The sequence below is a fragment of the Desmodus rotundus genome, chromosome 6, assembly GCF_022682495.2.
Source record: "Desmodus rotundus isolate HL8 chromosome 6, HLdesRot8A.1, whole genome shotgun sequence".
NCBI classification, from domain to species: domain Eukaryota; kingdom Metazoa; phylum Chordata; class Mammalia; order Chiroptera; family Phyllostomidae; genus Desmodus; species Desmodus rotundus.
This window is the reverse complement of record NC_071392.1, coordinates 93,473,763-93,501,313: the sequence shown is the minus strand read 5'-3', so window position 1 is coordinate 93,501,313 and position 27,551 is coordinate 93,473,763. Positions and strand designations below refer to the sequence as shown.

At 58.2% G+C, this 27,551-nt stretch overlaps 1 protein-coding gene across 5 annotated transcripts in view; it reads right to left on the bottom strand.

Annotated features, from left to right (window-relative positions):
• Positions 1 to 780: 780 nt before the first annotated feature.
• The window catches only part of DYNC2I1 (dynein 2 intermediate chain 1), a 38,741-nt gene continuing 11,970 nt past the window's right edge, over positions 781 to 27,551 (bottom strand). The window contains exons 5-22 of one of the 5 annotated variants that reach the window (XM_024564479.4): positions 27,483 to 27,548; positions 26,062 to 26,139; positions 21,883 to 22,105; positions 19,277 to 19,379; positions 15,010 to 15,139; positions 13,864 to 13,975; positions 13,005 to 13,090; positions 11,902 to 12,031; positions 11,234 to 11,406; positions 10,375 to 10,537; positions 8,077 to 8,190; positions 7,926 to 7,987; positions 7,419 to 7,470; positions 6,244 to 6,304; positions 4,020 to 4,119; positions 3,722 to 3,853; positions 1,738 to 1,961; positions 781 to 1,134 (exon numbers count right to left, since the gene is read on the bottom strand). In XM_024564479.4, the coding sequence (XP_024420247.2) occupies positions 960 to 1,134; positions 1,738 to 1,961; positions 3,722 to 3,853; positions 4,020 to 4,119; positions 6,244 to 6,304; positions 7,419 to 7,470; positions 7,926 to 7,987; positions 8,077 to 8,190; positions 10,375 to 10,537; positions 11,234 to 11,406; positions 11,902 to 12,031; positions 13,005 to 13,090; positions 13,864 to 13,975; positions 15,010 to 15,139; positions 19,277 to 19,379; positions 21,883 to 22,105; positions 26,062 to 26,139; positions 27,483 to 27,548 (2,184 nt within the window). In that variant the 3' untranslated portion in view covers positions 781 to 959. Of the gene's footprint in view, positions 1,215 to 1,737; positions 1,962 to 3,721; positions 3,854 to 4,019; positions 4,120 to 6,243; positions 6,305 to 7,418; positions 7,471 to 7,925; positions 7,988 to 8,076; positions 8,191 to 10,374; positions 10,538 to 11,233; positions 11,407 to 11,901; positions 12,032 to 13,004; positions 13,091 to 13,863; positions 13,976 to 15,009; positions 15,140 to 19,276; positions 19,380 to 21,882; positions 22,106 to 26,061; positions 26,140 to 27,482; positions 27,549 to 27,551 lie in introns of all 5 variants that reach the window. The other 4 variants (XM_045198741.3, XM_045198738.3, XM_045198740.3 and 1 more) reach the window with 4 other exon arrangements.

Sequence of the window (27,551 nt, the reverse complement as noted above, 5' to 3'; positions counted from 1 at the left end):
CCGTTGGGGACTCTGTCAGAGTCTAGAGCAGGGGCGTCAGACTCATCTTCACGGGGGCCGCATCAGCCTCGAGGTTGCCTTCAAAGGGCCGAGTGTGGTTTTAGGACTGTACAAATGTAACGACTCCTTAACTGGGGGCAAGGAGCCCGGCGCTGCCGCCCGGTAGAAACAAGGGGCCGGGCTGGATGAAACAAGGGGGAGGGCCGGATTCAGCCTGCAGGCTTCGTGTTTGCCACCTGTGGCCTAGGATCAGTGAAGCCTCAGGGGCCACCCTCTTGGTCCGGGGCCCGGGTGCTGTTGCCACAAAGGACAGTGTCCAGTCCGGTTCCTGTGCAGACCTGCCTGCTCAGCCCTTGCCAGATCCTCCTGGGAGAAAACGCCATGACTGGCACCAGCGCCTGCCTGCCTGGCTGGGTTCTCAGCGGGATGGTCCACAGGGCACCGGTGTCGGCAGTTTGCACGCCCACCGCACCTGTTCACAGGCCTGGCAGGTGCTGGATGTGAGCCCGTCCCTGCCACCGTCTGACTAACACCACCGGAGCATGTCCTGGGGACCAGCCTCTGTGGCAGGGGCCCCTGGAGCAGCGGCCAACGGGCGGGAGACCCTCTGTCCTAAAGGGGCCCGTCAACACGCCACTTCACTCATGACTGAGAGAACTGTTCATGAAAACACATTTTCACGGTGGACTGTTTACGGTCTACTAATGCACGGGAGGCTATTTTAAGGCTGTTCTAAAAACAAGTAGAAATATTCTCAGAAAAAGAGCATCCTGGATGAGACTGTATTTCCTTTGAGTTCAGAATACACTAAAAATGTTTCCACTCAAAAATAGTGATTTATTTCCTGGGAATGTTGACATTCCGTAAAAGGAATCTGTACAGAACATGTTTTGTATGTATACAATATACAAGCCCATGCGTGACGCCCCATCGGGGATGATGCCCCGCTGTCCGCCCCCCTAAAGCGCTTCCTGTAGAAGCTGCTGCAGCCTCCTTTGCTCGTCTGCCGCCGGGGCCGCCCACTCGCTCTTCACATACTGCACGTCCACGCGGCCTGAGGCTCTGGCCAGCACCAGGGCCAGGAAGTTGCCGCTGGTTTTCTCGGGCTCACCCATGACGGTCAAGGTCACCAGCCTGGAAGCGAGAAGCACAGACCGTGGGACCAGGAGTCTTCCAGGGGAGCGTGAGCAGGCAGCGAAACTCTAAACACCTCACTGAGTCAACGAAAGGTGAGGACAGAAATAAACAGAGAAGTCTATACAAACGGCTTAAAAACGTATTTCTGAATTAGAGGCCTACTGGACTGACTGCTTGTGACCATCCTGGTAGGACCAAGGACGAGCGTCCCAGACAGGCCCATGCGCACACCTGCGTCCAAGGCCGGTCCAGAGCCCTCGGGCCAGACCTGCCCAGCGAGCACCCTGCAGAGTCCCAGCTCCCTGCCACCGTCCCCGCTCCCTGTTGGGCCCGAGGCGTTCTAGTCCTACCACCTGGGCCCTGGCTCGGGAACCCATAGCCCCACTGCGGGGAGACAGGTGAGAGTTGAGCCCTCGTGAGACCACAGACAGGCAGATCTTAGAAAATTACAAGTTGTGAGAATTTTCACCACCCGCTGGGCCCTTCCACACTGCTGTTCAGTTACAGAGTAAATGCAGGCAAAGCCTCACGGCCACAAACTGGGAACTCGGTGGCAACGGCAGAAGGATGGGGCGGGGTCCCAGGTCTCGCAGGGCTCACCTGTCTGGGGAGATGAGGTGCTTGGCCACCGGGCCCAGGTCGCTCTCTAGGAGGTCCCAGATGTAAAGGCAGGAAGCCTCATCCCAGACGAAAAACGCCGCGGGCCTGGTGGGGGACCACTGCAGGCCCCAGACGGCGTGGCCCTCAGTGCTGTGGTCCCACTGCAGGAGCGGCTGCTCGGAAGCCAGCTGGTGAAGCCGGATGCTTCCGTCGCTGCAGCCGGCCTGCAGGGCGGGGGTGGGGTGGGACACTGTGTCTGAGGTTTTTTTCCTTTTTCACCCAATCCCAGCAGCCAGGGACAGTTTTCAGAGCATTAGCTTTTTTCAGTTCGTACAGCAAAAAATAAATTGATGTAGTTCTTGTTTTCAACACACAAAACTCTACCATTAATTCTGTCCTGGCAAACCACCAAGATGAGCACCCGCCTCGGAGGGCCAGGTACGTTTTGTACCTGCCCCCTTCCCCAAACGGCTGCCAGGCAGTGAATCGTGTGGACGTAGGAAGAGGTGCTCGTTTTTAGCAAAGTGGAGTCTCGCCAACTCAAGCGCAGGGCGTTAGGATGGATTTACTGACAGACCAAATTTTTAGCTAAAAAAAGCTTTTAAGTGCTTTTCACTCCACGTATCCAGCCTGTCACACACGAATGCAACCGAGGCGCGAGCCGGCGGCCAGGAGGGCTCTGGGCCCAAGGACCGCACCAGGGACCGGCACACCCAGGCGACAGGAGCTGGGCTCCCTCAGGGCCTGCGTGGGTCCGTCGGGGGTTGGGGGCAGGCGCGGCCTGGGGGCGGGTGTGTCCTGAGCACCGAGCACTCTGCCTGCCCCGTCTGGGCTTCCCACTACGTCTTCTGCACAGGAGCCAGGGCTCCCTGGAGAAAAGGCGGCTCCGGGGTTTATTGCACCAAAACAAGTGTTGCAGAATGACGTCAGACGGACAGGAGAACCAGCTGCAAGGACACCCCCAGGGCCAGGCTGAGCAGAGCACAGAGGCAGCACAAGACTATGAGCCACCGAGGAGAGTAAGGAGCCATGTGTCTGCACTGACATACATGCCTCCTACATGCCTAACATACACACCTGACACGCATACCTACATACAGAAGGCAGCCAACCAGCAAATGTGGAATTCACGGCGAAGGGAAAGCCACCACCTGCAATGACCCTGACAACAGATGCTGGCAAGGACCACACCTGGATGCAGGTGAGCATGTGAGGGGCGGCAGGACCCTTGTCCCCCCACAGGGTGCCCATTCATCAGAAAGGGAGGACGATGGCCCCTCAGAGGTAGTTTCTCCTCACGCAGGGAGCCCACAGATGGGCAAGGACGCAAACCTCAATCTGACCACGAGGAAGCTTCCCCCAAACTCAGACTGAGGAGCGGTCTATGCCCTTCCAAGCTGTCAAGGTCACGAGAGACTGAGGATCTATCTGAGATTGAAGAGATGCGACAACTGATGAGAGGCGCGCCCTGGGAGGTCATTTTGCTTATAGAGGACATTACTGGGACGACTGGGACACTTCCATCACAGCTACAGGTCAGGTGGCGGGCTGCCCCTGCACTAACTTCCTGGTGACAACGGTGCGGCTGCGGCTGCAGGAGAAACCCGCACTCGGCCACGCAGGACGGGCATCACGCCTGCAACTGCCCAGCCAGCCACAGGACGAGCGTCCACACAGAGGGAGCACATGCAGACGTGGCAGCAAGCGTGCGGCATGCAGGGACTCTCTCCGCTGTTCCTGGAACTTCTTTCCAGGACTTAAATAATGTTGGGATACAAAGCTTTAAGCAGATCCCCAATAGCCACATCACAGCCCCTGTGGGCGGGACCTGCAGAAGACCCAGCAGTGAGACGCACAAACATGGCCCGCGCCTGCCCATGGGGCCCGGGGCACCAGTAAGTGACCTGCTCAGAAGTCCCCACCTGTCCCTGCAAGTGTCACCCACACAGGACCCACCGACTGCTTCACGGCCCCGACTGCTTACCAAGAACAGCGGCTCTCCAAATGGTGAGAAGTCGATCGCGCTCACGCTGACCGGCCTTGGGCCTCGCTCCCGGGGCTGGAAGCACTTGGGGGGCATCCTCAGACCCTGCCTGGCACCGTGGCCTATGACACCCTGGCAGGAAGGACAACAGTCACCGGGGCACAGGGCTTGGCCCTCCCGGGCCAGCGAGATCAGCGTCACACAAGCACGCAGCAAACTCAGCTCTCATGATGGTGTCTGTCAGGCAGCCCCGGGAAAGAAGAGCGTGCTCCAGGAGGGAGGCCAGAACACTCCTCACCAGGTTTGTGCCGACGACAAAGCGACCAGGGTCTGTAGGCAGGAATTTGATGCTCAGCGTCTGGGGGGCCCCCCAGCATCCATCGCCTCTGCAGGAAAGGCTGGAAAACACAGCAGAGACCCACAGGCGGGGCTCTGAACCACGAGGGAAGAGGCAGCACAGAGCACTGGCTGAGGCCACACCTCGGGGGGAATGAAGGGCTGATTCACCGGCCCAGGCTCTGAACGCTGACCCCGCTTCCATCCCTGCACTTTAGGGAATTTCTTCTGCTGCATCTGAGCTGCCCCTCAGCTGCTCCCAGCCCTACGTGACCTGTTCCCAGGCAGCCGTCCTCTCCCGCCCTGCCTTTCAGGCGGCATGGCTGTCTCTTGGTCCCGGCACGCGGCTCCTCCTCGTGGGGAGTGCCTGCGATTTCCCTGTTGCTTGCTTCCTGTGGAGCCTCGGGAGCCCAGCGAGGGGCCGGCATGGGTCTGGGACTGTGGTGCTGGCTTCTCGGCCTGCAGTCCCGGTGGGCAAGAGCGGGTTCCTCTCCCACTGCAGGCACATCGCACCTCGGAGTCCTGTGCAGGGCCTCAGGCCCAGCTCCCTGCTCGGGTGAGCCCCGTGGGCTGTCCTGCATGCACCACGGCCCAGCCCGGTGGGGCCCGAGCACCGGCTCCGAGGGGGACCTCCATACACACAGAAGCTGCCCGTCGGCTTCAATTCCCTCCTTGATCTGGACCTTCCCGGAGTCCTCTCGTCTGAGGTCCCTGCTGAGTTTGCTGTCTTTCTCCACAGCCAGCGCACATGTTTGTAACAGGGGAGGCCGTGCCCCTGAGTCAGAACCAGAACTCTGCCCTGTCCGCCCCTGCTCAGGACTGCAAATGCCACTTGTGGCTAAGGACAGCCTCCTGCCCCCCAGGGGCGCAACTGAACCCCCCCAGGAGGCCCAGGTCCTGCCCCACCCTCCTCCCCCCATTCCTCATCTGTGTGCGGGATGCGGCAATGGAGCCAGATGCCTGGGCGGGAGCAGGTCGCCCCTCTCAGCAACCTTCGGCTCACTCGTCCAGCTCTCCCTCGGGCTGGAAGGCTTGCTCCCTCACGCCTGCTGCCCTGGCTGGGACCACACTGGGCCCTACAACCACCTCCTGGCCCTCCCTCCGCACCTGCTTTCCAGGCTCAGGCGTGAACGGTGTCGTGTCGCCGGCACGAGCGCTGTGGAGACCCTCCGCACAGCAAACACTGTTCGGGTCTGGCCACAGACGCCCCCTTCTCTCTCGACAGCAGACTGTCCGGCACTGCCCCCTCTGACCAGAGCTCACTCTTGGTCACCTCCCTGAGAAGTCGTCATTCACTCGTCCCCCACGGATGGGCATCTGAGACCCTGCACCCCACGCAGGTCCCAACAGAGCGGTTCACGCGAGAGCCTCGTGCGTGCACAGTGCACTGCCGGCAGAGGCCGGCCCAGGCCAGCCTGGCGAGGACACTCTGGAGAGCCGTAGCCGTGCGGCAGAGCGCTGGGGCAGGCTGGTCTGCGGCCCGTGTGTGTCAGCAGCTCCTCACAGAGCGTCTGCACCTCTTCCCCTTTCTAGGCACAGGTCCCAAGGGACCACCATGAAGACCCTTCACACACACAGGACGCCCACCAGTCTGCACCCTTACAGGGGCCCAGGGCTCCCGTGTGTACCAGGGTCCCTTCTGGTGGGCTCTTCACATGTCAGCCAACTCCCGTAAACGTAACGGACTCCGGTGTTAGCTGCACTGCCTTCGGCTGCAGGTGGTGCCTGTCCCACCTGCAGCTCCGGGGCAGCCCTGTCTGGTGGCGAGGGCGAGGGCGCGGCTGATCGCTGTTTCTCCCGGGCAAATCGCTAGGAGCCCCTGCCCGAAGCACAGGACAGAGCGGACTTCTTCAAGAAACAAACTAACATGGGGCGCGGACACTGCAAGCAGAACCTGCCTGTTTCATAAGAACGTTCACGTCCCGTCATGTTACAAGACTACACGCAGAAATCTGAACTTCTCGAAGAAACTTGCACGTCCCTGTTTCTGGTTCCACCGTCCTGCACAGTTGACACTGGAGGACAAACAGGCGAACTGTGCCACTTCGTGAGATGGACGCTTTAATCAAGGACAAGTGGCTGGCTGCCCACAGACTCATTAATCGCCAGTGTCGGCCGCCACCTCAGTCTGGGGGACCCAGGGCAGGGAGAGAGGGCTGGTCCTGCTCCGGGAGGGGTGGTCCTACCTGTCACTCAGGTGAGACGCAGTGCTGTGCACCAACTTTATCCTCCCTCCAGGCAGTAACCCTGAAAACGAAGGAAAGAAGAAGGAAAGAGCATGTTAACACAAGCCATGCCCAGGTCCACCACAGCCGCCTAACCCTAACCCTGTCTTGCCCCCACGTGGGGAAGGGGAGAGCCCCACCGCACCGCCCTGATCTGCAGAGGAAGACCCTGCGGCCTCTGGGGAGGGGCTGGTGGGGGTCAAGAAGCCCTTAAGTTTCAGACTCAGTAAAACAAAGTTAGTGCAGCACACCAGGCAAAAACAAACAGAATTTTAACACACCTTGGGCTCCTCGCAGAAGCACACCTGTGAGCAGGCACCTGCTGGGCTCTGGTGGAAGACCAGGCCCTCCCCCCAACCCCACCCCATCTCTGCCCTTCTCCTGACCTCAGCAGATTCCACGCCTTCCCACCGCTTCCCTCTGGCCCCTGGCCATTCAGACTTGGCTTCCTCTGTCTATTCCCAATACCATCCTCCCGTTTGGTAATTTCTGAAAGGGGGAACTAGAAATTTATGTATCTTGAAACCCAAGTTCCAGGCAAGGCACTTCCTTAAAACCACAACATAAACAAACTCAACACTCAGTTGGACAGGTGGCTGTAGTCGAGGAGCATCCCTGCGGCCATCACAGGTGGGGAGTGGCCCTGCCCCTTCCCATCGCTGCCCCTTGGGAAGCCGCCCCCAACTGGGGCCCGTGCCCTTGACGAGCACCCCTTCTGACCTCAGGGTGGTGTGTCCCTGAAGACCTCACTCCCTATCCACTCGCCCTTGTTTCCTGGCACCTGGGACAGGGCTGGGCTGCTCAGAGAAAACGCCCCAGTGAGCACTCGGTCCCAACCCCAAGGCGAGTTCCCCAGCTAAGGCAGAGCCCGGAGGCCCCAGGCGTCCCCAGTGTGCACCTCAGGAGACAAGGCGACGCACACACGCACACAGGACTCGCAAGCCTCCCTGACAGCACGCAGCCCGGACACCCTCCAGCGCCCGTCACGGAGGGGCCACTCAGCAGCTGGCAAGGTACAGAATGTGGAATTTGACATCCGTTTTTCAGGTAGCTAACTACTTATTTTTCAAAGTGGTTAATGGTATCTTCATTCACTGTAGCATTGACTGAAATTAGTCTTTTCACTTAATAGTTACCTAAATCACTTACTGAACCTGCCACATCCACCTTTGGTAATTCAACCACCACCTAAAAACAGAAGATTGAACAAACGTTAACCCTTTCACGCCTGCGGAACAAGCGAAGCGAAGCGAAGCGCCGGTCGACGAAGGCAGCCGTCTGTGTAGGTGCTCCAAGCGGTGCTGCTCCACCGAGAAGAATGGCCACTCCCCTCAGAACCAGCGTCTTGCAGGCCGGGACTCCCCTCCCCTGCCCCTCCCGGTCCCTCAGTCAGTTGACTGGTCGGCGGCCAGCACCCCGAGCCACCCTGGGCTGTGACCTCCTCAGTCCCTGCCGCCTGCCAGTGGTGCGCCTGCCTCCCGGTCCCCACAGGGCCCTGCGGCTCTTCGACACCCACCTATCCCGATGTCCCTGTCAGCCCCGTCCCCCCACTGCTGCCAGCCAGCACGGTCTCGGTGGGCCGGCCATGTGCTCCGCTCCCAGAGCCCGGGCGTGCGGGGTCCGTGCCTGTGCGCCCCACTCACCCACACGTGGAGAACCCCACTCTCGTCCAAGGATGCGATATGGAACGACAAGCCCGACATTTCTAACACAGGGAGAGAAGTGGTGACTGGTCAGCTAGGAACGCGTGTCACACGCTGAGGTAAGGGTGTGCAGCACAGGAGGATCACGTACCTTCTTGGGCAGAGAAGGGCGAGAGGACAAAACTCTGCTTCTTGCAGCCGGACGCTGAGACAGGCTCCACGGCGCGCAGGGGGCTGTGGTGGCTCACGGAGGAGAGGAGGCCGTCTGGGGAGGCATACAGCCCGCCGTGAGGGGCACGTCACAGAAACACAGCACACGCCATGCAGGGACACACGCGTGCTGCCGGGATCCCCCAGGAAGGACCACACGGCGGTGACACATGACCATCACTTTCAGCATCACCGAGAGACAGAGACCACAGGCCCCAAACCGCCCAGAGGAGGGAGACAGGCCGGCCTGTCTGCAGGCAGGAGGGGCCGTGAAGACAGAGGGCCGGAGAGACGATTCAGCCCCCAGGGCAGGCGGGGAGTCAGAGCGGACTCGCCCCCACCTGTCAGACACCTGAAAACTCGACTACACAGGTGGCCTGTGACCCCCGCCACAGGAAGCCTGGGAGGGACAGTCGAACAAGGCCTACACACAGCTCCTGTGAGATGCCAATCACAGCGTTCCCGCTGAGGAAAACTCCCCCTAAAAACAGGCACAGAACAGAAAATCCAAACTCCACCTCCACCCTGCGTCTCAGCGCCTCAAAAAGCAAACACACAGAAACTCCTGGAATCAGAAGCACACAACAAAATAAAAAAAAAAAAAAACCAAAACAGCAAGAAACAAAGTGAGAGTTGGGGCTAAGCTGAGGAGAGCAGCTGAGAAAAGGACGACCCGTCTTGGAAGCGAAGCGTGAAGGACAGGTTTAGCGCCCGACAGGCAGCACATGGCCCCCCCATTCCCGGGAGCCTGGACGCTGGACGGGTTCCAGCGACGGGGTGCGGCGTTGAGCGCGGGGTGAATTGGTGACGCGGGTGGAGCATCTTCCCCAATGGCATCGACCCGCAGACTCCTGCGCACTCACAGTCCCAAACGGGGTGGTGTTGCTCGCCAAGGGGCAAGAACTGTTGCTGGGAGACAGAACCAACCAGAACAGCTGCTCCCTTCCACGTGTGAGACTCGCACGCCCAGACAGGGAGACGTGCCGAGTGTGCGTGGTGGCAGAGTTTCACACTGGGCTGGTCAGGAAGAGAGTTTAGGAGAGCGAGGAGACAGCACAGCCTGGAGAAAAGACTTGTGTGCACACATCTGGTGAAGGACTGGCACCCAGAACACACACAGGGCCCTCAAAACTCAACAACGAGAAAGCAAGACACCGACTCCAAGTGTGTAAAGGACCTGAGCAGGCCGGCCACCAAAGACACGCCGAGCACACGAGCTGCCCGCACGCGCCCCGTGTCACTGGGGCACTGCAGATGGGCGCTGCAGGGGGGTGCCGCCACGCTGGCGGGACCACATGCCACCCGGGGCGCAGGCTCCCAGAGCTCACGCCTCACGGGAGCACAGAATGGGGCGGGCACGTCGTCACGGGCTCACAGTCCATCAGCTGGGATTAACCAGGCGTCCACCAGCCGGCGGGAGGACAAACCACCCAGGTGGTTTCTGGAACAAAAAGACCGCTCAGCAGAGGGGGACGGACTGTGAGGCACAAAGGCACCCCCTGAGGGAGGACACCGGACCCCAAGGTCTACGTTCCCTGTGACTCCCGGTACCTGACATCTGGGAAAAGTAAAATTCGGAGACAGGGGACTGACCAGCAGCTGTGGGAAAGTGGAGATGCAAAACCATGTGGGGGTGGGGCTGAGGGCTCCTCTGAGGACAGAAAGACGACAGCGGAGGTCGGTGGGAGTGGCCAGGCCCTTTGTGTCCCTGAGCAGCTGGGAAGGAGGGTGGGATGGGCATTAACAAACGATGCCTCGGAAGCACTGAGAGAAAGCCCCGGAACAAGAGCTCCTGCTAAGTGGTGGGGGGCTGGCTGCTGCTGTGAGCAGAAGGCTGTGGCTGCAGCTGCGGCCACCTGGAGTGAAGTGTTGATGGGTCTAACCAAGGATCCCGGCCAGTCCAGTTGTTCTGGTTCTTCTCGTCCCCTCGGTGGAGTTAACTAAGACAGGACGCATGTGTCAACATGCCTTGAGCTCACTTAAAACTGTCACTTCACCGAGGAGTCAGAACCCACAAGTTTAACAGGAAGAGCGGCTGCCTGCAGCACCACCTGCAACGCTACCTGCAACACCACCTGCAACGCCACCTGCAACACCATCTGCAGGCATTCCCGCTCTTCCGGCACTAGAGGTCGGACCCCACCCTCTAGCTTGTAACCTGGACGATAAAGGCCAAGGCATTTCCGGCACCGCTCGCACATGCCACAGCTTGTCCAGAGAGGCTGCAGGCCTCACTGACCCGTGGAAAAGGTCGCTGTCCTGAAGGTCCAGCAGCAGTCGCTCAGCCTGACGTAGCGGTGCATCCGTGAGTCCTCTCGGAGGTCCCACACGACAACCGAGCCGTGTTCGGTCCCCGCAAACAGCAGGAAGGCCTTGGAGGGGCTCAGACAGCAGCAGGTAACCTGGGGAGACACACGGGCAGCTCTCCGTTCCGGTGCGTCCCTGTGCCCTCCTGCCGGGGAGGCTGAGTGGTCGGGTCTGAGTGTCGGCCTCCTCGCAGGGAAAGCGGGCTGCGTCGCACGCAGCCGGGCACACGTGTGCTCCACAGCCCCATGCAGCCCTGTCAGCAAAGCCGCCTCTGCCTCTCTGTTTACAACCTACATCACCAAACGTTATTTCCGAGCCCCCAAATTGACATCCGCCAAGTTACTGTTCTCTGTGTTCTGGTGTAAATCGAGGACTCTGAGGTCAAGGAGCATATCAGTAGGGGGACCGGTGTGGTCCCCAGACCGAAGCCTGTGAGCCAGGGGCCAGGACACGCACTCGCCTGTGGACTGAAGGCTCAGGCCGCCGAGAGGCCTCTAACCCGTCCAGGACCCCACATGGCTCAGCAGAGCGCACCTCCGTGCTTGGGGCAGCGCCTGCGCTCAGCCTGGGGCCACGCGCGCACTCAACCCCCAGTGCAGACCCGGCTTCCTGGTGAGCTGGTCCTTTGAACCAGCGAATTCCAGAGTCAAGACAGACACACCTGCACAGACAGAGCGGAGGGAGGCCAGCAGGACAGAGAAAGGACCTTGTCGGTTCCTGTCCTCCCGCGTCCCTGTGCCCCACACCGCCTGCCCGTCCCCTGTTAATCCCACAGCTCTCCCAAGTCATACCTGCGACTCACAGACCAGGACCTTCTGAGGCTCCGAGGGCTGCCGGATGTCCCACACGCAGAGCACGTATCTGCTGTCCAGCGGTGGGGCGAGGGCCTTTCTGGGCAGACCGTGTACAGACACCACCGTCTGCCTCTGAACCCGAGAGGCGTGCAAGCAGGACACGTTCCGATCTGTGGACAGATAAGGAAGGTGTTTCTGCATCTCGGTGACCTGCCGACCCGTGTTGCAGTGGCCCACGGGAGGATGCACACATGAGCCTCAGCCCAGTGGGAGGGGGAACAGTCTTTTCCAGGCTCCGCAGGCCTGGACCTGGGGGGACAAACAGCCACAGCTCTGCCAGGAAACGGTCCACCTTGCCTCATGGTTTTGGTAAAAAGGGATCCTTCAAACTTGATACAACTTGGCCTGGAGCCAGGCCACTGACGTGGGCCCTTAGTTCTCACACCACGGGGCCCCTCCGTCAGGGATGGTAACCTCCTGCCACCGTGCTCCCTCCTCGGCCCCCACTCTTTTCCTCCTGAGAACTCGCCCTGTCCGACCCACTGCGCACACTCCTTGTTCGGCCAGTTCATACTCTGTGTGGCCCACAGCATTTCTGTCTGTCTGTCCACCGCTGAGTGGTGCCACATTTGGTGTCAGGTCTAAGCACGCTTGTCGGCTCTTACGCTGCAGGAAGGGCAGGCTGGTGTTCAGCGGAGAGGAGCTGGCACTGAGGGGCAGGGTGCTGTCCTGCGTGCCGGGGTCCCGGCCGGGGGCCGCCGCCACACGGTCCTCTTCCAGCAAAGCCGCTACCACCTTCCAAAGACAGGGAGCAGCCCTTAGCCAGCCCTCCACCACCACCCTTCACGAGAAACAGAGACACCAGTTATGGCCCATTCATTTCAGCCGCATCACGGCAGCCGCTTGACTCCCGGACACCATGGACGGATGCTGGCAGGATGGGACCACACTGTCCGCCGGCCCCGCAGGAGAAGCCGCGGGCGTCCTCCCCTGAAACAAACGCCTCTGGAGAGCCGGTGTTAGTGGCACAAGTCACTTCTCACAGCAGAGAATCTGCTGAACTGACAGGATGAGGCAATCAGCTGGCCAGGGTGCAGAGAAGCGCCAAGCTGGGGCCACGCTCGGCCTCACGGGGGCCAAGGACAGGCAGTGTGCCGCAGCTGCCACTGTCTCAGGGCCAACCAGGACACTGCAGACTCGGGGCAACATCCCCGCAGCACTGACAGTCCTGTCCCCCTGCCCCCGCCGTCTGTCCAGGTCCGCCCTGTGGCCCGCAGGAGCTTCCCAGAGGAGAGGCCACCCCTGGTGTGCACGCGAGCAGGACCTTGCAGCTTACACACTGGCTGCGACAAGTGTGGGGCTAGGGACCCCGACTCTCCACTTGATGGCGCTAGAAATGTTGCCGGCGTGGGTTCTTTTCCCCAGAGGCAGGAGGAAGCATTCACGGTGCGGTCTGGGTGTGAGGGCGGGAGGTGGGTCAGTGGGGCTCTGAGGAGGAGCTGGGTGGGAGTGGACGACTGTGGACGCACAGGGCGTGCCCCAGGCCGCTCCCTCATCTCTGTGTGCAGTTCGAGGACTTCCCATGATCGGTTTAAAAAGCCCTCGGGTTAGTAGTTCCAACACCCTGATGGACCCTGTCTGCCTTGCCAGCTTCGTGTGCTTTCCGGTCTGCGTTCCCTTCAGGATGACGCAGTTGCTGTGCCGGCCCGAACTCAGGCGCGCGGCCAGCGGTGCTGGAGGAACCTGATGGTCCCGGCGCGGGGCCTACCTGGCAGGCTGCCCGGAGGAAGCTGGACAGGCGCGGCGTGTCGATCTTCAGCACTTCCGCAGCACAGGGGCCTCTGCTCTCGCTCCCTAAAAAAGGTTGCAGAAGACGAGCCAGGTGGGCTCTCGGCCAGCCACACCTCACTTGAGTCAGAGGGGATGGGCCCCGGGAGCTGGGAGGGAGGACTCAGCAAACCCCACGTTGATCCCTGGGCCCACCAGTGACTTTTTCAAGCACGGCTGCATCCTGATGGAAGGACATGGGGTGAGCACACCTGAAACTCTATAGTCTCACTAACTCACACTGCCCCAAGCAATCTGACATAAACAGCTGCTTGCATCTTGTTTCGTAGAGTCTAAACAGGATCCTAAAGGCATCCAGTAAAGTACAGGGGCAGGCACGACCGGGGTCCCAGCTGCAACGCCACGGACACCGTCACCGACGATAACAGAGGAGCATGCTCTGCTTCGCGCACTCACAACTGAGCCTGCATCTCCCGCCACTGTGGTCAGAGCACCAGTCGGCCTGTGGGGGCTGCGCGTGGGCATGGGGTTTCTCAGAGCGGGGCCGCCCGGGGGGAAGAGGGACACCAGGGCCCTCCCTCAGAGTCCACAGTCGTCAGGAAGGTGGCCTTCAGCGCACACGGAACAGGGAACTGCGTGTGCGCAGAACACAACTCTGGCACCAGCTGTCCACGTGGAGGCCACCTGTCCGGCCGCCTGCTCAGCGCACCTGGTGCTCCCTCGTCAGGCACCGACCACCACCCGCAAGAGCAAGGAGAAAGAACAGAAATGCAGGAACCCAACGCCAAACACAGCAGGAAGAAATTCAACTCCCAATGCTCAGAAGCAGAGCTGTTTACCCCCAGACACGGCCGAGCCTTCCCCTGGGTGCTGTGTCCACACTGCCCGGGTCTCCGTCTCCTCCGTCTGCAGGTCGCGGTCGACCCTGTCCTCGTTACACTGAACGTACGCCTTGAAGACAGAGGTGCCCGAGTTAGCACGGGGCCCCAGCTTCAGGGCAAGGTCTCACTACAGAAAAGACACACTAAAGACTGAAAGTTATTCCCAGCAGTCTTCCTGCTTTTGGCATAAATAGCTGTCACGCAAACATCCGCCACGTGCAACAGGTCCCATCTTCCTGTGTTCTTAAAAAGCCCCGAACACAACTCGGCTTTGGGCTAAGGAATGGCCAAGTGGTCCACCGACAGCCAGTTTCCTAGGAACACACTGACTTTGCCAAACCAAGGCGACCCCTTGCTTCACGAGGCGCCTGCTTCAGGGAAGAGAGTGTGTGACCACGTGCGGGGAGGGAGGGAGGCAAAGGGGCAGAGGGAGTTGGCGGGAGGGGCCACCTCCCCCACTGAGCATCTTGCTGACGGAGGGGACCCTCCAGCATGTCACCTGATGGTACTGACAGGGAGGTAAGGGACAGTGAAGAGATGGTCCCTGGCTTCGGACTTTGGGAAGTTGAACGATCATGAAGTTAACGGCTAGAAAGCAGCACTATGGGGAGTCCAGCGCCAGGTGGGATGCACTGGGGGGGCTTTGGGGTACGAGCCAGAGTGCAGTGTGAGTCATTAGGGGAGCATTCACTGAGGAACACCCGGGTAGGTGACAAAGGCTGGGCACGCGGGGAGAGGTGCAATGGGACAGAGATGACGGGACGAGGCTGGATCACACCCGGGGAGCTCGGGATCCCCGAGTGCATGGCATGGAGACCCTGCGTGGTGACAGTCACACCCTCACTGGGACCCCAAGCACAAGGGAACCGAAGCTGACAGCGGGCTTTCCACACCACTGCACTCGGAGTGTGGGGGGCGTCCGCTGCACGTGGCATGCCCTGTCCAGGACCACACCCGCTTGGGATGGGGGTCCCTTCTACCCTCCGCCCATGTCCCCCACACATTCCCGAGTCCCCTCCATGCAGAACAAGGCAGGGGACAGCACGAACCTGCCTCGTGCTTTACCTGAAGTTTTGTCCCTTAGTCAACACCTGCAGTACTAACCTGCTTGGTATTTTTTTTCCCAAAGTTTCTGATATACTTGTCATACTCATTTACTGGTGGCAGATCCAAGAGAGAGAACGTGAATGAAAAATCCAGGTCGATGAGCCGAAGCAGCTTTGTGCTGCGCATCCTTCAAAACAAATTGCAAAGGAGACAGTTAAATTGACTAAGACCCAGAAGGGAGCGCAGGAGAGTGTGAGGACCCTTCGGGTCTGATGGAGCTGGAGTTCGCTGAGGTTCTGGGGTCTCGTGGGGACCAGCGGTGCGAGCACGTCATGGCCCATGTGCCCCGTGGTTCTCATGCAGCGCACCCGAGATAACACGCAATGAAGTCAGGACGCATGTTCCGGGACTTCACGGGAAGCAATTAGCTTCACTGCACGGCTGTGCCCAGACCAGCATTACCTGTCTATGACGTCACCTGCGCTGGGGCCTGAGCACGTGTCGGGTGTGTGTGCCCACCATCCTCGAGGTGCAGGAGACCTGTGTCCCGCAGGACTTGACGTTGCAGAGTCTGAGGAGCAAATCGCCCTCCCCCAAACAGGCTCCCAAACCCAGCATGTGCTGGCTTCTCCTCTGCACATGGACGTCCCGTCCAGCCGCCTGGGCCGCTCTCCTCCGCTCCCAGACACCCCAGCGCTGGCGGGCTGGTGCTCATTGTCACCCGCTGCCAGGTGAGCTGTGCCCTGGCAGCTTCAGTGGTCATGCACTGGGACTTCCATGCCCTCGGGGCTCAGTCAGCAGGCATCCTTCCCCACTCGCGCCAGGCCTTCACCCACGGCCTCCACCCCCCCCCCCCGCCCCGTGTGTGCCTTGCACCACACGGCACGCACAGCAGGTGAGCCGGCCACTGTGCCACAGGCATTCTTGAGGACTCGAGTTGTGCGTGGCACCATCCCCCACCTTTCCGGTGTTTGTAGGCCTGTGGTAACGTCCCCTTCCCACCCTTGCTGTTGAGTACTCAGGTCTGGCTGTCTTTTCTCCCTTTTGCCAGAATTCCCGGGGGTACACATTTTATGAAAGTTTTCAGAGTTCATTTGGGCTTTGCTGAATTTGGCTGCTTTCAATTTTATGGAATTGTGCCCTTATCTCCTATCTTGAGCCTTCTCCTTCCTTCCTGTTTCTTCCCGGGCCCGAGACAGACACGGTGCAGCCTTGACTTCCCAAAGGTCTCAGAAGGGCTCTCGCTGAGCCTGCCAGTCGCCAAGGCCAGTTTCCATGCCCACCATCGAGAGAGGGCTCTAATTGCCACCCGGCGTCTTCTCGGGCCCAAGCTTGTTTTAGAAGTACGCTACTTATTTCTCAAAGCGTTGGGTATCTCCTAGTTATGTTTCAATTACTGATTTCTAGCCTAAGTCCACTCTGGTCAGAAAGTGCCCTCCGTGCCTTTTTAGTTCCACGTCCAGGGCGCACGATCTTTCCGAGAAACCGTCTGAGTTCTTCACAACAACAGAAACTGCTGCGGTTGTAGCTCCCAGTCCCTGGGTACGTAAGTCGGGTGTAGTTGGTTAACCGCACTGTTCAAACTCACGTTTTCAAACGTCTGTCGACTCCTGAGAGTGCCCTGCTACCAACCCCCGCCCCGGGGCCGTGAGGTGTCGCCTCAGCTCTTCCGTGGCCCCAGCGGGGGGGGGGTACGCAGGGCCCCGCTGCTGGACTCCTCTGCTGGACTGACCCTTGTATTGTTAGGAAGTGACTTTTTCGTAAGCTTCTTGCTTCCTGGTGTTCTTTGGTGAAAAAAATAATTACTGACGTCGGCATTATTTTTGTTAGTGTTTGGCTGGAATATTTCTCACTTTTTTCAGCCTTTCTGGGCCCTGATGTGGAAGGTCTCCTGAAAGTAACACGCACAGCAGGTCCTGTTCCACAGCGCCCAGCACGCCGTGACGAGGCTCCGCAGCACCTGGCTCTTCTCTCCCGGACAGGCTGGCTTCCTCTTGAGGCGTTGCACTCCGGCTGCAGGGGCTGTCGGCGGGCTCGGTGAGGACGCGCTGCGCGCAGGCTAGCAGGTGCTGAGGAGCCTGGCAGGTTCCGGCTTGGCCCCCGTCTTCTTGTGGTTTTCTGTGCTCCACACCTTCGCTCCCGTCTCTCCTCTCCTGGCCCGTCTGACTGACCATGTTTGTAGAAATTATTATTCCATGAACTCTTCTATGCCTGGCTTGTCTGTCCAAGATTTTTGTGTTCTGTCCTGGTGGTTACCCTAGACGGGTCACCAGACATTCCCGGCCCGTTAACACCCACCTTGAGTCAGCACTTTTCCTGCCAGGACCGCGCCACCGTTCGCTCTTGCCGCTCCCCGCCCTGGCCCTTGGCATGAGTGGCAGGTCGTCCAGTCCCACAAACACCTCCATCCCACACATGGCCGAGTTAGCTCCGCCTCGCCACACACTGACCGGGCTTCACCACTGTTTCCTGGCCGAGCCTGTACATCATGGGCAAGCTCTTTCTCTGCACCCCCATCAACACTTAAGTGTTATCAGTGTTTAAAACTTCACCTGTCCCTAGAGAAAAAAACTCTTCTCACTGTTGTTGGAACACTCATTTCCCTGACCACATGAAGACTCCTATTTCCCCGCCCTCGCTGACTGCCCCGGCCCTCAGGTGGAGGCTGGGGCAGCAGGTGGGAGTGCGCACGTGGCTTCCCTGCCCCGCTGAGCTCTGCAGCCTCCCAGCACCGTGCGGTCACCCCTGCGTCACCCCTGTGTCACCCCTGCATTACCTCTGCATCACCCCTGCTTTCAGCGCTCGCACGGCCTGCTGTCCCACCTGGGACTCCAGCTGGAATTGCCCTCTGCCCGTGTTTCTCTAGTGACACTTAGCTGTGCTGACTGAATTATAAAATCAGCTGATGCGTTAGGAATTGCAAACCTCTACAATTCCGCAAGCATATTTTCCCAATTGGCCGATTGCCTTTAAATTCTGTCAAGTGTATGGAGAAGTCGAGCACCTTACAGAAATTTATTTCTGCTTTTAGTCTCAGGAACTCTTTCCCGTCACTGAGAAAGTCACTTACGTCACCTGTGCTCTTCGCTGCATGTGGCACTGGTCTGGACACACTACAGCGCGGGTCTCCACCCCCCACCCCAACTCTGGGCAATCACTAAATCACGCCTGGCAGCATCAGTGCCCTGCGGCTTGCACTGCCCCCCTCTGTCCCCAAAATGCAAAGACGCGAGCGCCACAACCCACCCACAGATGGATAAGGTGTGCCGACGTTTTTCTGTATCATCAACCCACTGTGTTTCAGCCTTTGACTTTAAGTTTTCTTCTTAAACATTTAATAGCATTTCTGATCCCAAATAATTCCTGTGATAATGGGCACACGTCACCCGTGGTAACACAGCTCTAAGGCCCTGAGACTGGGAGCCCGCCGGGAGCCGCGGCCTTCACCTTCTTGCTCCGTGAGCACGGGTGCGCCTCGCGTCTGCGTCGCCCGAGCAGCACCCTCTGACTGCTCGCGAAAACTGGGTCAAACCAAGTTTAGTTTCTAAGCTGGAATTAGGTAAAAAACAAGTAACAACAAAAATCTAGCCGTAATGGCAGAAACTGGTTTTACTATCCCAACAAGCAGCCCAAAACAGAAGGATAACAATCATGCTGTGGAAACTTATTTTTATCATCAAGCATTATTAACTTTATGACCAGTGATTTACCTGTCCATTTAGCAAAATTCACTGAGCGCTCACTGAGGCCGCGTGCCGAGCTGGACAACAGGCTGGGTTTTGAGCCCACTCAGGACACACACACTTTGTCCGCCGACTCCTACAGCACGTTTGGGTGTAATGCTGTGGGACCCGGACTCCAGACCACGTCCTCTGACTTTCATAGACACCCAGATCGCACAGCTCTCCAGACTGGTCATCAGGAGCTCGGACTTCGACGTCCGCAGCCCTGAGCTCAAAAGCCCAGGGATATGACCGGAAGCCACTCCCGCCCACAGGACAGGCCCAGAGGACCTAACGAAGTAAGTCACATGTGGGAGCACAGCCCCGGGGCTCTGAGCTGCACACCTCGGGCTGCACGCACAGCCACCTTGGGCCATGGGATTCTGCCTCAGCCAAGCCAGGGCGAGTCCAAACTCTAGCGGACCTGGGTACTGAGCAGCACCCCCCGCTCTGTTAACTGGACAGCCAATGCAGAGAAACGCGGTACAAATTAAAGAACGTGCAGTCAGTGGTGAAACAAGCGAAGTCTATTTTAAAAAGTAAGTTGAAGGAAAATACATTAAAACTTCATAAACCTTCCACAAATTTCCCAGGACACCTACTTTTGCTTAAGGGCCTGAGTCCGACTCTTCTGACGGTGCGAAGCAGTTGCAAAATCCACAAATATTCCACAAACGGGGGCTCTGGAAGATGAACCGTCTGCATCTGTACAGGAAAAAAACATTTTTGTGAAACTGAAATACTTCTTTCCAACAAAAAGTAAAAGTCAAGAGTAACGCAGTCAGAGCGTGTTTGGCGAGGGCAGCCCATTGTGAACGGCGGCAACGACAAACGTCGCCCACAGGCGCTGCCAAGGCTGCCTCCGCCGGCCACACCCACAGTTCTGGGACACAGTGGAGCTGCCTGTGTGTACCGACCACGCTATGGCGTGTTTCAGAAACACTGCAGAGCTCACACGGGGTGCTGTCCTGTGCCCCCAGCCGCAGCGGGAGCTCGACTGCGGGGACTGGGGCACGAACACACAGACGGCGGAAACGCAGAAGCACATGCAGGTCACTGTGGGTCCTCCTTTATCGGGGGGCGTCTCCGCAGGGCTCAGACCGAGGGCCAGCAATCGGACAGACGGGCTGACCGCTCTGCCCCCCGCCATCCTGTGAACAGTAGGTCCTCAGCTCACCTTGGCCCTCTGAGGATTTCCGTGGTTTCCTGGGTGGACTTATCCACACATTTGTTTGTTTACATGTTTATTACAATTGTATCTCATGCCTTATTGCTGTTTTATCAAATCCCTGGGGCCCAGCTCTGCCCACCTGTTGCCGGTCATGTGGGCGGGCACGGGCCGCTGCCCTCTCCTCATGTGCCAGCTGGCCCGTCGACCATGCAACAGAGCCCCGCAGAAGCGTGCAAGCAGCATGTGTGGTAAGAAGAGTGAGCCATACAGATGCCAGGAGACAAGCCATTAAATACTGTGCCAGCCTGGAGAGTGAGGAAACCGGACGTTCACCGTCCCAGGACGAAGACTTGAGTGGAGATGCCCCTGCAGCAGGCTCGCAGATGCCAGTGGAGGCTGAGGAAAGGCTTGCTCACCCACCGAGTACGGCTGACCTGTGGGAGGTGCAGGGACTCTCGAATTCCTTGGCATAGCCTAGCACCCTGGAAAACGTTACTTATCAAATGGTTTCCCAGTGCCCTGGAAAAGGATCAGCTGTGCAGCTGACAAGCAAATAGGGCAGTCAGCACAGGATGCGGCATAAACGGCACTGTGAGGGCCAGGGCCAGACAGCATGACCCAGGAAACGGCCCTCCCCCACCACTCGCCGAGGGTGAGGACACAGACCACAGCCCGATGCTCACACTCGCTGCGCTCCGTGCGTGCCCGACACTCTTCGAGGCACTTCACGAGTGTCGGCTTATTTACTCAACCCTCACCACAGCCCTGAAGCACGCCTTGCCCTGGTTTTGTGGGAAGGCCACCCAGCCAGCACGTGACAGAGCCAGGACCACCAAGGCCGCTGCGCCCCTGCAGCAGCCGCAACTGCTCCACCCAGCAAGGCTGGCTCCACCAGACGCGCCGCTGGAGGGTGGCTCCAACATCGCCCGGGCAGCACAGTGGCCAGAGCGAGCAAGTCCCTCAAATGAGAACATCCCAGAAAATCACGCCTTAGCGCGGGTCCCCCATTCTTGTACGTCAGGCTACGGAAGGCTGCGACGCCCAAAACAGTGTAGGACGTGAGACATAAAAAGGATGTTCGGAGGTCTGCTCAGCAGGGCGGGAACGCGTCCCCCGCCCCACCCCCAGCTCCACAGCGAGGGATCACGGAAGGGACCCTGCTGGACACCACCGCCACCAGGACTGCCACTCCAGGCTGCAAGGACGTGCTTCAGCTACACGTCCAGAGACGGTGCTGTGTCCTGACACGCTGCGGCTCGGCCCCGCCCCCCTGCGGAGGCACAGGCACCAGCCTTCTGCCGGACCCTCACCAGGCTGCCACAGCGCGGTAACTGCTGGTCACGATCGGCTGTATTGATCACGACCTACTTCACTGCACAACCGGAAGCAGCATATTATCCAACAGTAGTTTTCATACTCTCCTAGTGGACACCTTGTTCTATTTTTTACGTCAGAATCATAGTTTTTCCCTTTGTGTGACTTAAAAATATTTACTCCTGCTCTTATAAGTAACATTGTCATAACCAGATGCCAAGAACTTCTGAGCGAGACACATTTCTAACTTCATCAAGAAAATCCCTGTTCCTGAGCCTTTCCCCTGCCGCGCTGGCCCTGGGTTCTGCCAGCGCTTCTGACCTCCTTTGTGGAGACTCAAGGGCAAGGCCGTCGAAGGAAACAAGAGCAGGTGGCCCCGCACAGGGAGCTCCACTGGTCAGAGCATCACCCGCTTGGCCCAGGTAGCGGGGTCCGTCCCCAGTCAGGGCACACACAAGAGTCAACCGAGGAACACAAGAATAAGTGGAACAACAAATCGATGCTCCTCTCTCTCTCTCTTTAAAATCAATAAATTAAAAAAACAATCAACAACAACAATGAAAACAAGAGCCGTGCTGCCGACGGGCAGGCTAACAGCACCGGGAAGACACGCCTGCCAAGGCCGTCACTTACAGCCACCCTCAGCTGCAGCCTGGTGCAGAAAGGCGACCCTCACACGCCAGTGAGCGGTCTCCTGACAGCAGGGCCCCCGCGTCCACGTACCCGTCTCTGGGTCCCTCTCAGGCTCCACTCGGTCGTGCTTCAGCTTCGAAGCCAGCTCCCCAACCCGCTCGTTTTCTGCGTCGATGGCGTCCTGGAGGTCCTGGATTTCCTTCCTTCTGGCCGGAGGAGGTTCCTCTGCCTTCTCTCTGGACTCTGGCCCGTCAGTCCCACCATCGTCATCGTCGTCGTCTCCGTCACAAACCTCGAAGTCGTCTTCATAGTCCTGCAGACAAGGATGAGGTTTCTGGGGACTTCCAGGTGAACTGACTGTGGCCCTGGATGGTGCAGCTCAGCGGACTGAGCACCAGACTGTAAACCGAAGGGTTGCCGGTTCGATTCCCAGTCAGGGCTCATGACTGGGTTGTGGGTCAGGTCCCCAGTAGGGGGTGCATGAGAGGCAACCACACACTGATGTTTCTTTCCCTTCCTCCCTCCCCCTCTGTCTAAAAATAAATAAATGAAGTTTTGTTTTTTTTTTTTTAAAAAGAACTGACTTTAGAGAAAATAGACCATTGTCATCAGCATCGTGGTGGAGTAAGAAGACCCCCGTCTCTTCCCCTGCCTCTCCCCCACAATTATAAGCTGGACACCTACGATCCAGCCAAGGCCCCTGCTCTCCTTGCAAACACCCCTCAGAGAGCCGAGCACCCTTGACCTGCAGGCGGGCCCCCAGAATGCGCAGGGCAGGTGGGCCGGGGACGGACGGGGCAGTGTCCACAGGTGCGGTGTGTTGGCCGTTGTGGCCCTGGTTTCTGCGCCAGCAGGGGAGGGTCGGGGTGCAGTAAGAGGGGCAGAAGCAGGGTCACTGCCCCTTCATCCAGCTTCCCCTCCACCCCCCACCCACTGCAGTGGAGACTCACCAAAGGCCTTGGCCACGGCGGCAGCCATAGGGAACCAGGGAAGAGTACAGGGGCGGGCAAACCCCAACGCTCCACATCCCCCCACCACAGCAGCACTGCCCCGAGACCGAGGCAATCTGGGCACAGCAAGGACACCCACTGCCCTAGTCACCCGGTGTTAATTTTCACGGCCACAGTGACCCCCCCACCACACACACTGGGAGGTGCAGGTACACAGGTGAGAGAAAACCACAAAGTGTGCTACAGCACCACCTAGTGGAGAACAAAAGAAAGTCCTCTAACCACCACTCACTAGGGAGCTATGACTTAAGTGCAGAGCAACAGCCAAGGCAGACAGGCACCGACATGTCTGCAGAACTCGCTGAACGCCACGGAAGCCTGTGATTTCAGTGGTGGAATCCAGGATGACTGTCAGGAAGAGCCTCGATGAGGGGCAAGAGAACTCGGAGAGCAAGCTGAGGCAGCTCGGGCACGGCAGGGACACACCAAAGGAGTGCTGGGCCGGCCACAGAGACGAAAAGTATCACAAAGAAGCAAACGACCCTGGAGCTGAAGAACTCAGTACACGAGAGGAAGACCGCAGAGAGAGCAGGCCACGTGGAAGAGAGAAACCTAGAGCAGATTCAGGTGACAGGAGAGAGCCGAGAGGAAACGTGAGAACCCACCAGAGCTGTCTGACCCCATCAGAAAGGGCAGTGTGTGTCCCAGGAGCATGGGGGCGGCAGGGAGCAGAGAGACTCCTGAAACCCAGCAAAGCAAGTGGACATTCGAGTACAGGAGCTAACAGAACACCTAAACATCGCAAGGCAAAGACCTTCTCCAAAATACCTTGTATTAAAACTGTCAAAAGTTAATGACAAAGAATCCTCAAGGCAGCCAGGGAAAAAGACAGCAGCCCACAAGGAACCCCGTCAGTTGTCACCGAATTTCTCAGTGGAGACACTACAGGCGGGAGGACAGTGGAACGATATACTCAAAATGCTGAGAGAGAGAAGCCGGCGGCCGGAAGTGATGAATCCTCTTGCTGTGACGGAGAAATAAAGGCCTCCCGGACGCACGAGGGGTGGGGCAGCAGCACCGGAAGACGCACATCCCAGGAAATGCTCAAGGGGCCCTCCCACCTGGGCAGAGAGGTGAAGAGACACAGAGCTCTGAGTAAGACGAGTAGACAAAGCAAGAAATCACAACCTGTTTCAGAATAGGGTATTCATTGATTAAACATAAAGGTTAAGGAGGAAAAGCATTAAGAATAACTATGGCCCCTGCAATTTGATAACGAACACACCATAAAGCGTAAAGAAGGGGAGGGAAAGGACTGAGCTCATTCAAGAGAAGGAAGACACTCTCAGAAGACTAGGGACCACTTCATCTACGAGACGTTTCATACTAGCCCCACGGTAACCACAAAACAAACACCCAGAGCTGGGACCCAAACGTTAAAAAAGAGGAAACGAAGAAAAGCTTCATAGGAAACCACCAACCTGAAACAGCAGATAGAAACGAGAGAGGAAAGAAGCGAGGAGACACGGAGTGACCTGAGAACAAGACAGAACGGCCGCAGCGCATCCCATGCGCCAGTGACCCCTACATGTAAACAGCTGAACGTCCCATGTGCCAGTGGCCCCCTCACGTAACAGCTGAGCTCACAGACCGAAACCCAGGACCAGCTACATGCAGCCTTCGAGAGACCCATCTGAGCCCCAAAGATAGACGTGGCCCCAAGAGGAGGGCCGGAGGAGGACACTCCGAGCAAGTGGTACCCAGAGAGAGCAGGTGCAGCCGCACTTACACCAGATAACACAGATTCAGGACAGAAACGAGAACAAAGGACAGACAGACGTTTTTCACTGAGAAAGGGAACGATCCACCCAGGACACAGCATTTGTCAACAGAGATGCACCGACGGTGTTTACAAAGGGCACTTCCAACACGGGGCTAACATCCCAAACACACGCAGAACTCACGTGACTCGGCAACAACAACACAATCTGCTTAAGAAAACGGGCAGGGGACCTAAACGGACGTGTGTCCAGCGGAGACACACAGATGGCCAACAGTCACAGGAGAGGATGCTCAGCGTCACTAGTCACCAGAGACCTGCTAATCGAGACCACAGGGAGCCACTGCCTCACACCAGTCAGAATGGCCGTTGTCAGAAAAACAACAGACAACAGGCGCTGGTGAGGACAGGGAGAAAGGGGAACCCCGTGCGCCGTCGGTGGGAATGTAAACTGGGACAGCCGCTGCGGAAAACAGTGTGCAGGTCCCTCAAAAAATTGAGAACAGAGTTACTACAGGACCCAGCAATTCCACTTCTGGCTACGTATCCAAACAACAGGAGAACACCTGCATGAACGTGCAGGTGCCCTGCGCTCGCTGCGGCGTTCCGCACAATAGCCAAGTCACGGAAGCAGCCCGCCCGCCAGCGGGTGCAGGGAGAAGGTGCAGAGCACACACAGCGCGGGTACCGCTGAGCCGGGAAGGTGGGATGTTCCTGTTCGCAACAGCACCAACAGCTCTGGACAGTGTTGTGTGCAGTGAGCTGAGCCCGGCCCGAAGGACACGGACCACATCTGTCACTCGCGTGGTGACTATAAAACGAGAAAGGCACAGTGACTTAACATGCACACAGAAACACACTCCCAGACCAGACAACAGAACGGTGTCCACTGCAGGGGCGGGGCGGGGCTGGGGGCAAGCTGGGCACAGGGGCAAGAGCGTGGGGACGGGGGGCTGGACTTCGGTGGTGAGCACGAGGCAGACACACAGATGTCAAAGTATAGCCTTGTCCCCTGAAATTTATATAATGTTGTTGACCAGTGTTACCTCAACAAACTGCTCTGACAAATGTTTAAATGTGAAAACAAAAATAAGCAGCCTAGACAGCCCTCGTTACAGCCCAGAGGACTGGTGCAGGCCGCTGACCGCAGAGTTGCTGAGCCCCGGGTCTGCGTGAAGCACTGCATCTGTTTCTCTGCAGACACACCACACCACACAGAGGCACAACACGGATGCCCCGTGAACCGTCACGTGCAGCCTTTCTCGCACAGACACGCTTGCACATACATGTTTGACTGCCGTGCACCTAATGGCAGTTAGCTGTTACGTGAGTTCAGCAGGTCCGATCACAGTATCGCTCATCACACCACACAGGTGAGCACTGGCGGGTGCACAGCAAACTTTTAGGTAACAGACCGAGACCAAGCGGATATGGAGTCTTAAGAGCAATAAAAAGAGAAAAGCTATACATTACTATACTTAAGCTGAGTTTAAGAACAAAGTATTTTAAGTCAAGAAAAATTTGAATGTTTACACATACTTCAAAATCATCTTCAAAATTGGCCGTGTAGACACCAGTTGCAACATTTTCTAAGTCGATGTCTTCCTTTTCAATTTCCTAGCGGTAAAAATCAAACACAGAACAAAAAAGTTCAATCACAAATTTGAATCTTGCAAATACTTGGGGAAAACATATTTCCTAAGATTCATAATAAGTTACTAACTTAAAATTGTAAGTATTTACAAAACTGACAACCTGCCTTCACATTCTTTAAGAGTTTGTTGATTTATAAGTGTGACCGAAAAGAGGAAACAGTTTAATAAACATGCCCTTTCTGAGAAACTGCTCTGATTCTGATGGCTACAGAGAAAAACGGTTCCACGCGTGAGTTCCACACTCTGGCGCTGCCTCTCCCTAGTCAGTGACGCACCCATGAGCGCCCCGTGTCCGCACGGCCGGGGCAGGCACGCGCCAGTCCCATCAGGGCACGCCAGGTGGCCTCCACTCCCCCGCTGCCGCCTGCAATCTGGGGATGCACCAGGGACCCCCAAGTCCTGTGGCGGGAGGTGCTCTGGAGGCCTGGGGGGCTGCACAGGTCACCCTAAGGCCACCGGTCTGGGTGTCAAGGATGAACAAGGGGTCGCCTGGGGGTTGGGGAGAGTTATTCCGAGCGAGCGAACCCTTTCTTGGGAAAACCACCCCACAGGAAGGTCCTCCCTGCGTTGGTTGCAGACGCACGTCTGACGCCTGCTGACTGCTGGCAGAAAGCAGAGCCACCCTGCTGTGCAGGGTCTCAGCACAGCCCTGCTGAACCGCATGTGAGCTCACTGTGGCCCCAGTGACTGCTCCACGCCCACCGGCCAGTCCCCTCAGCAAACACGCACGGTGCCCCACAGCGTGCCGGGCTCTCCACCGGAGGAGACTGGAGCGAGGGCAGGCTGGCATGCGACACAACGGAGCCATCGCCGGTGCTCGGCCAGCCGCCGGGGTGGCCGCGAACAGACGCCTTGCGCTTCCCCTCAGTTCTGGAAAGAACAGTCAGGCCATGGCCTCAATCCCTGGGGTCATCCACGTTCCCCAAATGGTCTGGGACCTGGAACGTGTCTCCCTGACAGTGGCTCGAGTCCTGTCTTTTCTAACGTCTGTGTTGTTTCTCCCACTCTCTCCAAACTTTTTAATTTAAGTGCAGAACAAGGAGGAGTAACCTGGCTACTCACTCAGCCTGCAAAACCACGCGGAGCACCCCGCCCCGCCTCGTTGGCGCAGAGGAAGGTCCCGGGCTCGGGCAGCTGGTCTCCCTTCCAGCCCTGAGCCCGAGGTCACCAGCCACGCGGTTAAGGGCTCAGCCCAGTGTGAGCACAGATGTCACGTATGACCCATCCCCTTCAGTCTGCCAGGCTGGGACGGAGCCATGGCAAGCAAACACGCATGGGGCGTGTCTGCACAGGATGGACCCTTACCCTGGTGTCTTCACTTCCCAGCCTCGCAGCCTGCATCCACGCGAAGGGGCCCTCGTCACTGCTGTGCTG